This window comes from Rattus norvegicus, chromosome 13 (assembly GCF_036323735.1).
Source record: "Rattus norvegicus strain BN/NHsdMcwi chromosome 13, GRCr8, whole genome shotgun sequence".
Classification (NCBI taxonomy): domain Eukaryota; kingdom Metazoa; phylum Chordata; class Mammalia; order Rodentia; family Muridae; genus Rattus; species Rattus norvegicus.
Genome location: NC_086031.1, coordinates 52,582,455 through 52,597,470, shown reverse-complemented (window position 1 = coordinate 52,597,470; position 15,016 = coordinate 52,582,455). Strand labels below are relative to the sequence as shown.

At 41.9% G+C, this 15,016-nt stretch overlaps 1 protein-coding gene across 4 annotated transcripts in view; it reads left to right on the top strand.

Moving 5' to 3' along the window:
- Nek7 (NIMA-related kinase 7) overlaps positions 1–15,016 on the top strand; it is a 127,140-nt gene that overhangs the window by 103,399 nt on the left and 8,725 nt on the right. For all 4 annotated transcript variants that reach the window (NM_001108346.3, XM_063272470.1, XM_063272469.1 and 1 more), the window contains 2 exons: positions 6,629–6,723; positions 10,628–10,741. In NM_001108346.3, coding sequence (NP_001101816.1) covers positions 6,629–6,723; positions 10,628–10,741 — 209 coding nt within the window. The remainder of the gene's footprint in view (positions 1–6,628; positions 6,724–10,627; positions 10,742–15,016) is intronic.

Below are 15,016 nucleotides of genomic sequence, written 5' to 3'. Positions count from 1 at the left end.
TACCTCCCTTCAGTTCACCAACTTGTAAAGTCTGGATAATTACTTAGATTCGTGTCAGTGAATAGCCAAGCTCACTTGAGTTAGGCAAAAATCATAGTTTTTCCGATAACAAGTGTTACTCTTCCATAGTGAATATATTAGCCTCTCTTACTCTCCCACCTCCCACCCCCACCCCCACCCCCACCAAAACCAAAACCAAACCAGACCATAACAAGGAAACCCTCACAGAACAACCCAGTAAGCTCTCAGACCACTCATGTTTAAGCCCTGTATGATTTGCTGTGGCCCTCAGTGTCTCCTGTGGGGCTGGCAGAGTGTGTCCTTGGCACATGGAATTGAATTCTCACTCCGCTTCACAATGTAGGATTTCCTGTTGCTGCTCTCACAAACCACCACAAACGTAGTGGGATAGAACAACAGAACTGTACTATGTTGCAATTCCGTAGGTCCCATGCCCAGGCTTACCTCAGCGAGCTACCTTTACGTCACCTGCAAGGCTCCTGCAGGCTGTAGGTCACCATCTTAAGTTCCTGGCAGAAGTCAGCTTTTTGATGCTGTTAGAACTGTAGTCTCTTTTTCTTTACTGCCTGTTGGTTAAAGGCCATTCCCACCTTCTAGAGATGGAATCTCTCCCTTCACCATGATAGGAGCCTCCCTCACACTTGGAATTCCTCCTGTTCTCTTGTGCCTCTTTCGGGTCATCTACGGTAATCTGTATTGTAATGTGTAATTTTACGTTCTCAAAAGTGCATAATGCAAACGAGTGCAGCTAACACCCATTGGAAGGATCACAGCACCAGCATTCTGCCCATCAGTCCATTGTGAAAGACAGGGCTTTTAGTGGAAGAACGGTTTAATAGTCTTCATTTTATTATAGAAATGGAGTGGGTTATTTTCTGGGGTTTATTTTGGGGGGAGGGGGGCAGTGAGGCAGGTTTGTGATACGTGAAAAGTTATTCCCAAAAGTTTATTCAGTCCACAGGGGCCTTCTCACTCATCACCAAATATGCTTCTAGGGACTTACCCTTTCATGTTCTTGGCTATAAGAAAAGAAAAAAGCAACAGGAGAAAAGCCCAATTAAGGAAATTAATCCAAGATACAGATCTCACCACATTGCATGCTCTGGTATATGTAGTTGAGGTCGCTGTTTGCTGCTTACGAAAATGTACTCAGTTGTACATATCCAGGGTGCTCTGAGACCTGCCGCAGTGAGAGGGCAGAGGACTAGGGTGCCCTGACCTTTGCATGGGGATGCGCATGCCTTCACAATGGCTTGAGAAGGGGAAAGATGGAGAGGTTTTTCCGCATGCACATGTGTGAATTTCATTGGCACATGTGGTTTCTTCTCTATCCTAAAATGAAATAGATTTTTAAATCTAACTCGACCACACCAATATTGGTGTCTGTTCCAGACAAATACATGAACCCCCCCCCCCCCCAGGGAGAAATCTCGTTGCTGTTGTGTCATAGGACAGTCTGAACTCCTATTTGTCTTTCGAAAGGAGATGGGCAACCCTCTGGTTCTGTGATGTTACGGGCAGGGTAAACGCACGCCTACCATTCAGGCTAGATACCAGAATTTCACACTGGAGTCTCCTGAGTTTTACCATTCGTGTTCTCCACACTATTTCCAAGTGCGATGCAGCCTCAAATTTCAGCTCAGAAAATTAGTGTCTCTGAAGAAGGCATTAACACAGGTTTCCTGACTGGTGCCAGGTGCCACCTGTGGTCACGCACTTGTTGTCCCCACACCTTTCCTGGCTCCTCTCCATGAGTCCATCTTTGCTGTGCACCTCACGTTGTTCAGGGCGGTGTGGAGTGTAGAGACAGCATATGTTCAGCCAGTTCTCGAGGCCACCTCCGCTGGTTTATTTTTAACTTCCAGTCCTTTTTCGACTTAAGTAATTGCTCCGGGAAGAAGCTATTCTCTGTTTTAAGCTGTGCACATTTAACCTCTCAGCCACCATAGCAAGTGTTTATTTAAAACAACCACAGTACCGTATCATAGTACAATTTACACGTGCAGCCCTCTGCCTCTCTAGCCTTTCCTGCCCGCTTCCTCTGCTTTTGTGGTTTGGGGAGGTATAAACATTTTCAGTCACGGTTCACAGTCGTCAGTTTAATGAAGTAACTGTCTGGAAATGGACTTGAATTCCAAGCTGCCAGGGTGAGCCTTCTATCTTTGGCAACTTGCCGGACCTGGCAGGCCTCTTTACTGACTGCAGTACAACATCTTAGACAGCTCCTTGGAACAAGCCCTGCGGGACTCTCCTATGGCCCCATGGCATTAAGGGGCTGCTCCGTTTAGTCCTGTCTCTCAGACCTACAACCACAGGCCGCACCTGAACATTTGTTAAGCCAGTCAGATAACACGCATACGGACTCTGGATGCTGGACACACAGTGCAGGGTCCAGGACAGAAGCAGTGAAATCCACTGAGCCTTCCATGGTGTCAAAAGTGTCATCAAGAGTGCCTCGCAGATGACAGATTTGTATTTTCTGAATGTCTTTTACAGAAGAAACGCTGACCTGGACAGCCCATGTTGACACCAGATTATACTCCTAATAATAAAGTAAATTTGATCACTTTCCTCCATTTGGTCTGCTAGCAGCAATTCTGGCTGACTCCTAAGTACAAAGAAAAAATGGAGATCGATGCTTTGTCTCTCGTTTGTGTATTTGATTCAAACTATGGTTAAGTTGTCTTTTTAGTTTTCTGAGCAAGGGCCATTCAAGGTATTCTGCAGTTTATTCTGACTCTGAGAAAAAAGAAGCAACATTTCTGGGCCGAATTGGCTTCTTTCTTTTGGAACGTTCTCATTTGGCTGACCTGAAGAACAGTTCTAAAAAACACCGTATAAGTTTTTATCCTATAATTTTCCATATGGATTTTTAAAAGTGTTTTTTTTTAAAGAAGCGCTGTTGAATGAAAGCGTAACCCATGTCTCAGAGATAGCTCGTTTTATGCACCATCCCTTCTCGTAGCTGAGGGAGTGAATACAGGTAGGCCTAGGCGACCAGGCCACATACCTCAGTGGGTAAGCGTGCTTGCATCCAAGCCTGGTAGTCCCAAGACTCAACATGGCAGAAGGAGCGAATGAGTTCCTTCAAGCTGTCCTCTGACTTCCACATGTGCACTGTGATCTGTGTGTGTGCACACACACAGCAGATAAATAAGAGAAGAGAGCATGGCTGGAGGCAAAGCATGAAACACATTTCCAGCTGTTGACTGGTTCTCTGCTGCCTCCTTAATTAAAAGCGCAAAGATAGACTCCAGCATCCGACCGTATAATGGAGGGTCTTTCCTTATGCCAGGTTTTCTCTTTGCCCAGGTCTGCAGAGATTAAAGTGCTAAGTTTTTGGCTAAGCCATTGAAAATGTTCTTTGTTATAGCTCATTGTAAAGTAATGTTCCCCACATTAGTTACAGCTTCCGGGACAGCACCTTGACAGCAGGAAGTCATTGGCTTCCTTGAGTTTGTTGTGGACCTTCTAAGAAACTAGTCACTTTGTTCGGAGTAGTTTTAAAGCATATTTACTTTTTATGAAGTATGTACCACGGACAACACGTCTCATAGAGCTAGGCCAGCTCCTGTCAGGAAAGTGTTTCATCTTTGCAGTTGAAAGATTGTCACGGTACAGTGTTAGTGTGGATTAAAGAAAGGTCAGATAGCATTTGCAGTTGTTGGCGGTTTTCTTCTGAAGCCAAGCCTTCTCATTTAAAAACAAAAATGTCCGTCCCTTAGCCCACTGTTACTCGTGTCAGGAGGTCAAAATGGCGTAAGTATCTACTCTTGCGGAATGCATTCTCATCTTACCCATAACCATAAATTCTTGAAAGAGAAGTAGAGTTGGGCAGCATGCTGCCTTGGGTACCTCCATATGTCACAGTCTGCACAATGGCTTTAATAGCTGGTCTTCTCACTCCACGATTCTCTTTGTACAGATGTTTAAAAAGCCACAACATTCTTCAGGCAACAGTCATCACAAAAAAAAAAAAAAAAAAAAAACAGCTGCTATGGAGTTTAAGGAAAGATTTTAGGAAATAATTATGTCTCCATTAAGTTGAAATGTTGAAAACAGAGCAGTGCATGTAAATGCACTGAAAATGCTCCTAAGCCCTTAAAAGCGTAGTTCTGCCTGTTTGAAAGAGAGGAGAAAGGATGTTTGTGACGTGATGGGGTGGAACATCCAGCCTCAGCTCAGCCAGCAGTCCGGGTGGGTCTGGAGCAGAGGGGCACATTAGGAAACACGTTGGAGAGGCGCTCCAGAAGCTCCCTCTCAGGCCTCTGGTCATCAGGAATTACATTTGTCTGTTTGCCGGCAGTGCAGAATGCAAACCTCTATGCTGACTGTTGGAAATGTGCTGTGAAGGAGGTGGGTAGCGCGCTTGGGTTTGCGCCGTAATATATTCTCGGGAAGCCTTTCGATAAAACATGCAGAAACAGTTGGAAGATCCCATTGCTATGATGGAGAATCGGCATTTACACTTGCAACTGACCCCCCCCCCCAGCAGCAGTGCTACAGAGGGTGCTCCTCTCCGCTAAATTAAATCGTTGTCATTTAAAGTGTAGTTTGGAGTTCCTCATCGTTTTTTCTCTGTGTACCCTTCACTTGTGGGGGTGCTGTCGGTTGGTGAGCGGGCTGGTGTTGTGGTTAAGGTGTTATGCTGGGCTGAGGCTAATCTCTGTAAAGTGTTAGCATTTGTTCGTCCTCTTCCTGGTCATCAATCTTTCACACTCATATCTAACCCCTAACGTATCAGCAGGCTTCCCAGAGCTCCTGGTTAAAATTACCTTTGCTTTCTGTAAACTCTGAGGTTTCTGAACCTTCAAGCTCCGTGTTTCCAGCCGCCCCCTGTGGTTTCCAGGAAGCCTCTTTAGGCCTCCCTCCCTGCCTGTCTCTCACTTTATGTCCTGTAACCAGAAGCCTGTGAGCAGCTCTCTCATTATTGCAACTACACCCACCAGCCTTCCTCTGCAGAGGAAGTGTGTACATCTAGCCAGTAATTGGGGTTGCTTATGCAAACTATGAGAAGGTGGTCTGAGCTGCAGACGCTACAGGCTTGTGTTGATTTCCCACAATAATGACACTTTGAAGCTACGTCCCCCCCACCAACCCCCGCACACACACCCTGAACAACTCCTTCCTCTGGCACTACTAAAATATGCAAACTTGCCTTCAAGGTATAAGCTACAATTAACTGATTTCTTAAGGTTTCCCCCCTTATGTTTATCTCAGAGGAGTTTGGATTTCCTTTAGGTTTGATTTTCTTGCCTCATCAGATTCGTTTGCTCACTTCTGTATGGGCTTGGCTCTTAGAGCCACTCTGGTAGGGACCATCCGTTCACGGAAAATGTATTCCTTTCTGGGTAAAACTGTGATGCTCCCAAGCTCAGCACAGTTGAGGCGCCACACACAGATCTCTCTCAGGACGTAGCTCAATTCTGTTGCTGACTTCTTCTTCCAAGGGTGGTGCTTTGTTAATTGGTGTGACTCTTAATACTGTTTCTGATTGAAGTTCCTTTTACAGTACTGTGAGTTATCTCTTTAAGATTTATAGCAGACACTTAGTTTTGTTTTGTTTTAAATAACAGAAAACCTAGAAAATATCCTTTCTCCACGGCCAGTGGTGTACTGTTATTGCAGGGTTAGCTTTGGGAAATCAGATTCATGAATACCAAGTGCAGACCTTGTTTTGCTGTTTACCAAGGAGGTGTAGGCTAATGATGGTGACGTAATAGTGAGATATTTGAAAGTAAAGGTGTTCACTTTGAAAGTCACTTGTTTTCACTCTATGAAAATATAGTCATAAAAGAGGAAAAAAATGTACTTTGAAACAAAACCAAAAAGTATCCAAATGATCTTAAAAACTGTAAGAGCAGGAATTCGGGTCCTTTAGCGTCGGTGCTAAGGCCCCTTTCTCAGGCTAGCACAATGTCTGACTCATGGCAGTCCCTCTGTCCCCTCCACAGTGACCAAGTACAGCACTGGCAGTTTGATCCTGTGTGTCAGGAGCCAGGGCTGTGTCCTCAGGGCTGCTTTTATAGAAGCTGGTTGAGCATGCAGCGTTTATATACTCCTCATAGATCTTATCTAATATTTAACTTAAAATATTATTATGTTCAGTTATTTGCAATAGAGAAGCCATATTGGAAAGAGGAAAACCCCATGCGAATCCTTTGCATAGCTTTCTCTGGAAAAACAAAACAAAACAAAACAAAAACCCTAGTTTTCCTTGCATCCCCCTTGGAGTGATCCAGGGAGACAATGAATGGTTTAAGCCATCACAGTTTTATTATAGCATAGATATTAATGTACTCTTGAATAATAAGGGGAAATAAACCGAGAATTCTCAGGAAAAACCTGGTGAGCCTAACAACATCTTGCTAACTTTTCTTTTTTCAACTTAAAATTTTATATTTAATTTTTCAATATTTCTTGTTTGCCTTTTAAAAAAAAAGTTACCTATTCCATTATTTTTCCCTTCCAACTCTTCCCTATAACCCTCCCACACATCGCACCCCTGCCCCCACCCTGCTTTGGCCCCCTCAAATCATCCTTTAATTTCTTCCGGTCGCTACATCTTCATTGTATGGTGCTAGTTTTACTGGATTTGTCTTTTCAGTGGGCACGCCTTACTACATGTCTCCAGAGAGGATCCATGAGAACGGATACAACTTCAAGTCTGACATCTGGTCTCTCGGCTGTCTGCTGTATGAGGTAGGCACTGTTGATAAGTCCTATACACTGACACAGTGTCACATGTTACACAGGCGATATTATAGCTAGTGCCGGATGATATTTTGTAGTCTGTTTTTGTGGAGATGAATTAATTCACCAGGTAATGACTTATTATAAGCCCCAACGTACTTATTTTGTCTAATATATTTTGACATGTTTTTGACAAGAACTTTATTTTTTAATTCTTGTTTTAATAAAATGCTGTTCTGTTTATCATGTGTGTGTGTGTGTGTGTGCGCACACACACACACACACACACACACACACGAAAGAGAGAGAGAGAGAGAGAGAGAGAGAGAGAGAGAGAGAGAGAGAGAAATGAGTGAATGCATCGTTTTAATGCACTGCAGGAGAATAATGTCATAGATTTAAGACACAAAAGTATTTAAGTCTCTTTATCAGTATGTTGTTTCCCATTTATACAAGTGAAATCCAGTTTTAAGGGTGGCTTCCAAATAGCTAAGCCTTGCAGGTTACCACTTAGGCTCAAATTCTGTTCTTAGCATAGGGGTTAGCATCCCCTAGGCGGGTTTTCTGTTGATAGTGAGCTGCAGTCCTGTCGCTGTAGAAAAGGGGGCCTTGCTAACACAGTTTTCACCATCCTCCAAAGCAGTGGCATTGACAGTCTCCCAAGTCAGTGACTCCTAGGAAAGAATTTTAATTATACATCAGGAAGATACAGAGTCGAAGATTACAATTAAAATCAGTGAGCATCTAAGTAAGCTTTCCTGAGTTGAAACACAATGCATGGAATAATTTCTACGTTTCAGGAAGGAATCTAAAGTCCGTGTCTGTTTTGTTCTCCTGACCCAGTGTCATCTGTCATGATCGTGCCACGTTTACTTGGCGGTAGCTCCATGATGTGCTTTGTGAAATGCATATTGACCTTTTGGAGTTTTGCTGATTTCAGATTCCTTCATTTAGGGAAACTGACCTTTCCGGTTGGGGGCTTTCTCCGATGACCAAAGACTGCTCAAGGGGCTTCACAGTGCTCTTGCATGAACTCACCACAGCTCTGGGTGTCAGTGATGTAACAGAGCACATGTGGCTGTATTCATGTGCCCATGAGGGGCCCATTCTGTTTGTGTATCCTAATGTGTCCATGGAGTGCCAGGAGGTTTGGGCTCACTCTGGATTTGGCTGATGATTTTTGGAAGGCAATATTGATAAGAATTGGCTTCAGAGTAATTTTCTAAATTAATCACTTCGTGTGTGTGTGTGTGTGTGTGTGTGTGTGTGTGTGTTTTAATTTCTTTTAACCTGGCTAGGTAGCATTAGAATAGTTCGGACCATAATCTGAAATCAAAGGAATATTATCTCTTTAAACAGCCTAAAAGTAGGTAGGAAATAAGTTCCTAATAATGCAATGAAATTTAGCAGTGGCAGGAGAAAGGCTGAGCTGAGGTAGTATTAGCTAAGTTAGTGTTAGAGGAAGATGTTTATTGGATCTTTCAATGCTAACAATCTCATATCAAAATTGAAACGATTATCCACATTGTATAGTTGCCTTTAAGAGGCAGGGTCCACTTGTATATATGATCACCAAAATAAGAGTTCTTTCTTTGACCATTCCCACGTTCTCAAGGAACACATGACTTGCTAATTTCAAGTGTTTACCACGTTCATGCTACGGTCTATCTCTGAACCCTTCTCGAAGAGTTGAGAACTTTTACAGAACATTCAGTGTCTTCATATTCCATATTTCTTCATTTATCTTTTGGTGTAATTTCGCCTTTCAGAACTGTCTATAACATGAGATAGATTTTTTTTTCCCTATCATAATCCACCAAGAAATCACCCTTAACAATGAAGGAGTAGGAAGCCCTTTTTCAGAACGTACTTTAAACTCAGGAAATTAGACTTTCAAATATTCCCGAAACCTTTGAAGAAAGAAAAAAAAAAAAAAAAACTAGGAGTGCGGTTTTAATTGATATGCAACAAAGTAGACTTTACTAATTAAAATCAAGATGCTATGCTTTGCTACACGGACCTTTACATGGAAACGTAGGTTTTACACATTTCCTTTATTGTTCAGTGCAGCAATCGCATCCTTACAGGGTTGTAGGTTGGTGGCTTACAGTTCAAAAAAAAAAGAGAGCTGCCACCAGGCCCGAAGACAGACAGTGGGCTTTCGTCCCTCCGACACCCCCAGAATACTAATGAGGAAAGTCAGACCCTGGAGGTCAGGGAGCGAGTCAATCATTCTAGCGATCGTCTCAGTGTGGAGGATCAAATTAGCCTGAAAAATTCAGCTGCTGGGAGGAGCGGGCGAGCAGCTGTCAGGGGCAGCGCCGAGATGCACTAATGAACCAGATGAATAGTGCAAAAGCTTGAAAATAAAAACAGGACAGTTGACATTTTTCATCTGTCAAAGCAGGAGATGCATGAAAATATACTATTCCTATTTAACTCCTTAGGGGACACCCAGATTTTTTTTTTAACACTCTGCAGTATTGAGACAAAAGTAATATAATGAACTCCCATCATATGATAGAAAATGGATGTACATTTACTTAAGGTCTTAGAGAGGTGGAGAGATGCTAGTTCATATCGACAATGCATTTTTAAGGTGGCATTTTTTTTTTAAACACTTGATTTTATTGTATAGCGTTCTTACATTTTAAATGTAAATGTTGTTTATGATGGTGGTGGGTCCTCCCTTAGAAATTCTTGCTGATTGTTGTGTGTTTAGGACATTCAAATTGTTATTTACTTTACATCGTCTTGCGGGACAACCATCCCCAAGGTTATTCTGTGTGAGTGTGTGTAGGTTTTGTATGAAATGTAGGTTGGGGGAAACTGGCTGTAAAACTGCTTTCCAGGCGGATTTCTAGCCCTGCCCCCCTCCAGGCTGAGGCTCTGAAGGAGTTAAGCCCAGCCTATTGCACAGAAGACAGATGAGAGCCATTTTCAGCTTGTCCTGTCCCCACTGACGCTCACTGAGTAGCACAGCATGGACCAGCGTGTTTCACACACACTCTGCCTGTCTGGGGAATGTACACATTGTCCTTCCAAAATCAAACTTATTAGCACATGTAGAAAAGGGTGACTGACTTGGGGGCAGCTTGCCCCTCCACGCTGTATTCCGGCGGCTGCGGCTCAGAGATTTAGAAGGTTTTGAACAGGATGGGAACATTTTAAATTGAATTTTTTAGTTTGCAACCTTGCTTACCAAGTAGCTGCTTGTGCTTCTAAATGTCAAGTTGAAACCTTGTCTTAAAACACATTGAAATTCAGTAATGTCTTTTTTAAAGTGCTTTATCCTCTAAGTCATGTTTTTTTTTTTTCCACGTTTAAAAAAAAATCACCTTTGGATACCTTGAATTGTATCTAGGAGTTATGGATTTTTTTAACACATTTAATGTTTCTGAGACATTATTAAAAGAACAGTTATGATTTAAACTATTTAAGAATCTATTACAGTGTTAAAAATGTCTTTTCTTTCACAAAGTAATCTTTTTTAAAGAATATACTATGTATAATGTATATGTCATGCCTTCTGTCCCCTAAGTCCTTGATATATTTAATTCAATTTGACATCAGCTTTATATTTGACCATTACATAGTTGAGCCATACCACTTAATAGCTGTTTTGTGATGAAATATGACTGTATACCTACACACATTATCTTCCATTTCTTAATATTATTATACGTTGTATGAGTTGTGCTAGCTGTTTCTCTTAAGGAGTTTTAAATGTTTCAAAAAATAAAATTAGTATTTTTCACACTTAATGCTCAGAAAAAAGTAATCATAAAAATCAAAATGCTCATACACTTTTATTCAAAGTGTTCATAATTATTTTCTGCCTCAGTTTCCCGTACCCGATGCAGTCGCCTTTAGAGTTACTTTGTACGTACATCAATTTCACTGTGTTTTGCAGATGGCGGCGTTGCAGAGTCCTTTCTACGGAGACAAGATGAATCTGTACTCTCTGTGTAAGAAGATAGAACAGTGTGACTACCCACCTCTCCCATCAGATCACTATTCCGAGGAGGTGAGGACTCTTCAGCCCATACATCGGTTCATTTTGTCAACATACTTTACTAAGAGATTTTACTTTACTTAGAAACACAGATGGATGGCCCAGGTAGCAGAAAGAGTGCTTTGATTCCTTATATCTTCTGAGTCTCGCTGTTAGACTCACTCTGCAGCTCATAGAGAGGAGTGGGACCCGACGCAACACGTGAGGGAACCGTAGATAGTTCTTTCCTGGTGTGAAGTGAACCCAATGAAGGCAAGCATTCCAACCCAGCCCTCATTCCCCCAGCCTCTTGTGACAGGCTGTATCCTCCATCCCAACCTCATAGACAAGAAAACAATGAGAACTTACTTTGGTAGAACTTTGATCCTGGTGTTTTCCAAGTCTGAATCATGAACCTCTCAGCCACTTGTCTCTGAGCCTTTTTCTTTCTTGGTCCTTGGGCCATACCTGCCCTACCACCCATCACCGCTTCAGCCACATTCCTCTGGGTGAGTGTTTTATGGTTACCTGTGCTAGACCTGTTTATAAAATAAATTGGATGGGACTGGCAATTTTCAAAGGCTTTCAAGATCTGAATCCATGCTTGCCTTGCTCGTGCACTGGAATGAGTTGTTTTGGAACTTACCCAACATCCAGTTTTTCATTAAACGGCATCTTCCATTTTATCCTAACATATCATGATTATTTGAGGGCGTGCAGAGTGGTAGTGTCGCGGGTCAACTAAGATGAGCTTACAGGCTCGTTTGGGACTTCTCATCTGGGACCTACCTATGAAAGCACTAAAGCCTTGGACATCTCCGTCTCATGAGCAACAGATATTTCTGCCCCAGGAAAATGGAAAGGAGCAAAGGAAAAATGAAGAACAATTATAGTGTCCGCATATTAAGTGATCTTGTCATGCTTTCTATTGTGAAATGGATAGCATCTGGTTTTAGTATCCTACCAGGGAATCTGAGCTCATAGCAGCCTGGATAATGAACATCTCTAAAGATATATTTTTTTTTACTCTATGTAAATCATGTGCGTTCCCAGAATATAATTAGTACACATTCATCTAATAGTTCGATACTAATAACGAGCGATGCCTACATTTTTTTGCTTCCATGGCATCGCATTTTAGATAATTAGAATATACTCTTAGGAAGCCATGGTGGTAATTTAAAGTATTATCTTTATTTTGATGCTAATGCTCTCATGTTAGCCATTTTTTAATTACTATTTTGGGTACGGAATACCAATACGGCCTTTCACAAAGCCAACTTCAGAACTCCTCGGCCTAGAAATACAGGAGAGTGCGAACAATAATGCAAAATGGATAGCAGGAATGTCAGGCGCCGCTCTTTGTTGTGTCATTCTCGCTGCCTTCTTTTCTCCGTGAAGCGCATGAATATTTCACGTATCTGCATCCTCATCCCCTATTCTTCTTGACTAATTTTCAGACTGTCTGAATTTGCATTTCACATGGTAGCTGATTAGGAGATGCCGGGTGCAGCAGCGAAGCCTCAGCAGGCGGTTACCATGGTGACCTTCAGCAGGATTTTAATGATGATACCACTAGTGGTTCGTTGAAGTCGGCCTGCCTGCAGGGCTACTTCACTGCAGCTAAGTGTGAAGTTGGATATGCGGCTTCTCAGCCAAGGGGCAAATATCAAAGTCTGGCCCAGATAGAAGGTCTTCAAGTTGGGAAAGGAAAATAGATTCCACTTTTTTTTTTTACTTCACCATGTATAGTTACCAGTTCCAAAAAAGAGCTATAAAGCAAAACGTGTTATATGGCGCACCTTCCAAAGGAGACGGTGCAGTCTCTGGTAATGGTAAAGCCTTTGTCATGCCCCCATGAAGTGGACGGCCATGACACCTTTGGTAAACATGGAAAATGATTCGTAAGAAGCAAACTTGAAAATCGTGCTGACGAGCATGCAGCCTGTATAACAGACTTGCTTTAATCTGATCAGGAGAGTCCTACAAGACTTGGAAACGCTGGCGCTGTTGATAAATGTTTCCCCTCCTTAATGAGGAACTAAATTTGTTTATGAAATAATGATTCCAAATTTGTGGCAGCAACGGAATCCTAAGCGGATTTCGTGCCGCTGTAATGACATTAGTGACCTCTCCAGTGCTTCTTATGAAGGGTGTTTAATGGTTTAGAAGTCCACATTGGTATTAGGCTGGCAGAGAGTAAGGACCATGAGAAGGTAAGTACAAACTTTAGCACCGAACTTGCTCGAAAGACTCAATGTATGTGTCTTTAATAGTTAAAGCAGTAGGTTTCTGTGAGAGAAAAATGAAAACAGATAACTTGGAGTATGTTGAGAGCTTTCCGGATTTCCTTAGGCACTGATAACACTTTTAGATTTCCTGCCCACAAAGGACTTAAAAGGAATACTTCATCATAGTACCGAGTTCCTTGCCAGCCCACCTCAGCAGTAGGAGTTGTAAAGAACAATAACAAGACTTTTAAATACAGTTTAAATTTAAAAGAACTCCAGTGCTTAAAAAACTGGAAATTTCCCCAATGTTGTGCCATACATGATAAATACAGTTTAACACTAAAATTCAAAGCAATATGCTTTGGAAATATTGGTACATCAGATCTTTCCTTCTGAAGTATGGCGTTTGTGTACATATAATGTAGGTTCTAGATTAAAATATTTCAGCAATGCATGGAGGCTCTTAGAAAATGTATATTGTGACCTTTGTTTATGATTTTGTTTTATGCAAATTTGGTATTCCTTAGTCTTTTTTTATCCCTGTAACACCCTCATCCATATGTGAGTAGAGACTTACTGTACTTGAAAGCAGTTACCTTCCCTCAGATTGTTCTCAGTTTAAACTGTCTCCATTTGCCTGCTTGGTCTGACCTCTACTTAACACTTAATGGTCATGGCTGCTTCTCCTTTCCCTTCATGGCTAGTGTGAGTTCTGCTATGAGGTCCGTGGTTCTTCATGCTTTATAGGATGCTGTTTCCTCTGTGCCTGCTGGCCTTCTCTACCATTCCCCTGACTCTTCTGCCCCTCGCCTTCCCTGGGCAGTCATAGCCCATGATGGCTGCTCCTCGGTATAGTATATACACCATCATCTCCACAATGTCAAGCGTCTGCAGCCGCTCTGCTCTTGGCTAGGCCTGATGGATTTTAAAAGTTGAGTGATGGATCGATTGAAGGAATGAGAAAGTAATGGAGCTGGTATTAAAAAGAAGAAATTTGAAAACAACAGCCTAATCAGTAATAATGGAATGATAGAAACTTCTCAAAAGAATTGTCTAGTGAGGCACAAGAATTCCCAGCGGCCTATCGGCCGATGTGGGCTTTCTTCTCATTCTTTTACATAAGCTTCATCAACTCAGACATCTGGGGCATTGACTAGGAAATGACACACACTTTGTCCCTGGGCTTCATTTCTTGTAGAGACCCTGGAACAGTCGTAGAAATCATGTGTCAGTTGTCTCTTTAGACCCTGGAGGGAAAAATAACTTGAATATCTAAATGGTAAAAAGTTTTGAACGTCAAACGAAGGATTCACAGATAAACTGAAAATGGGTTCATCTTGGTCCCAGAAAACAGACTTAACAGGAGTGCTTTGAGTAGGAAAAAAAAAATTAGACACCTATAAGATGGTTATATTATTTATTTATTTATTCATTCATTCATTACTAAAGTGGACTGTGAGAACAGGAGATAGCGTTCATTTCATGGCGGATGTTGCATAGTCATCCTGTTTGGGTAACACCAGGTATTAACCCCAGGTCCTGGCGCCTGCTAGGCAAGCACTGTATTGAGATATGTGCCCAGCCCTTTTCTATTTTTAATTGAGATAAAGAATCTCACTAAGTTGTGTAGACTGAGTTTAAAGTCACACTGCAACCCCAGTTGCATTTGAGCTGGTGATTCCCCTGACTTAAACCCTCAAGTAGCTGGGGTTAGAGGCCTGTACCACCAGGCCCAGCTCAGTCATGTCAAATTTACAGAACATATTTCTCAGTTCTTTTTGGGAAAATTTACTGGGCTTAATAAGTCTTTGTTATTGCTTTTTATAACTGAAGAAGCCAAATTATACTTTATGAAGCAGAATTGATTGATCACTCTTCAGATTATATATAGTCTCTCATTTTATTTCAGACGTCGCTTCACTTCATTTTATAGTTCTCAAACCTTTAACTCACAGACAGAAAGTTTGTGGTGTTAAAAACAGTTCATTGGAACGGCATCTCATAAAATTATCCTTTGAAATGTGGACCCAGGGATTGTATCCACGCAGAACTGGTAGGAAATAAGCTGCGAGCTTTC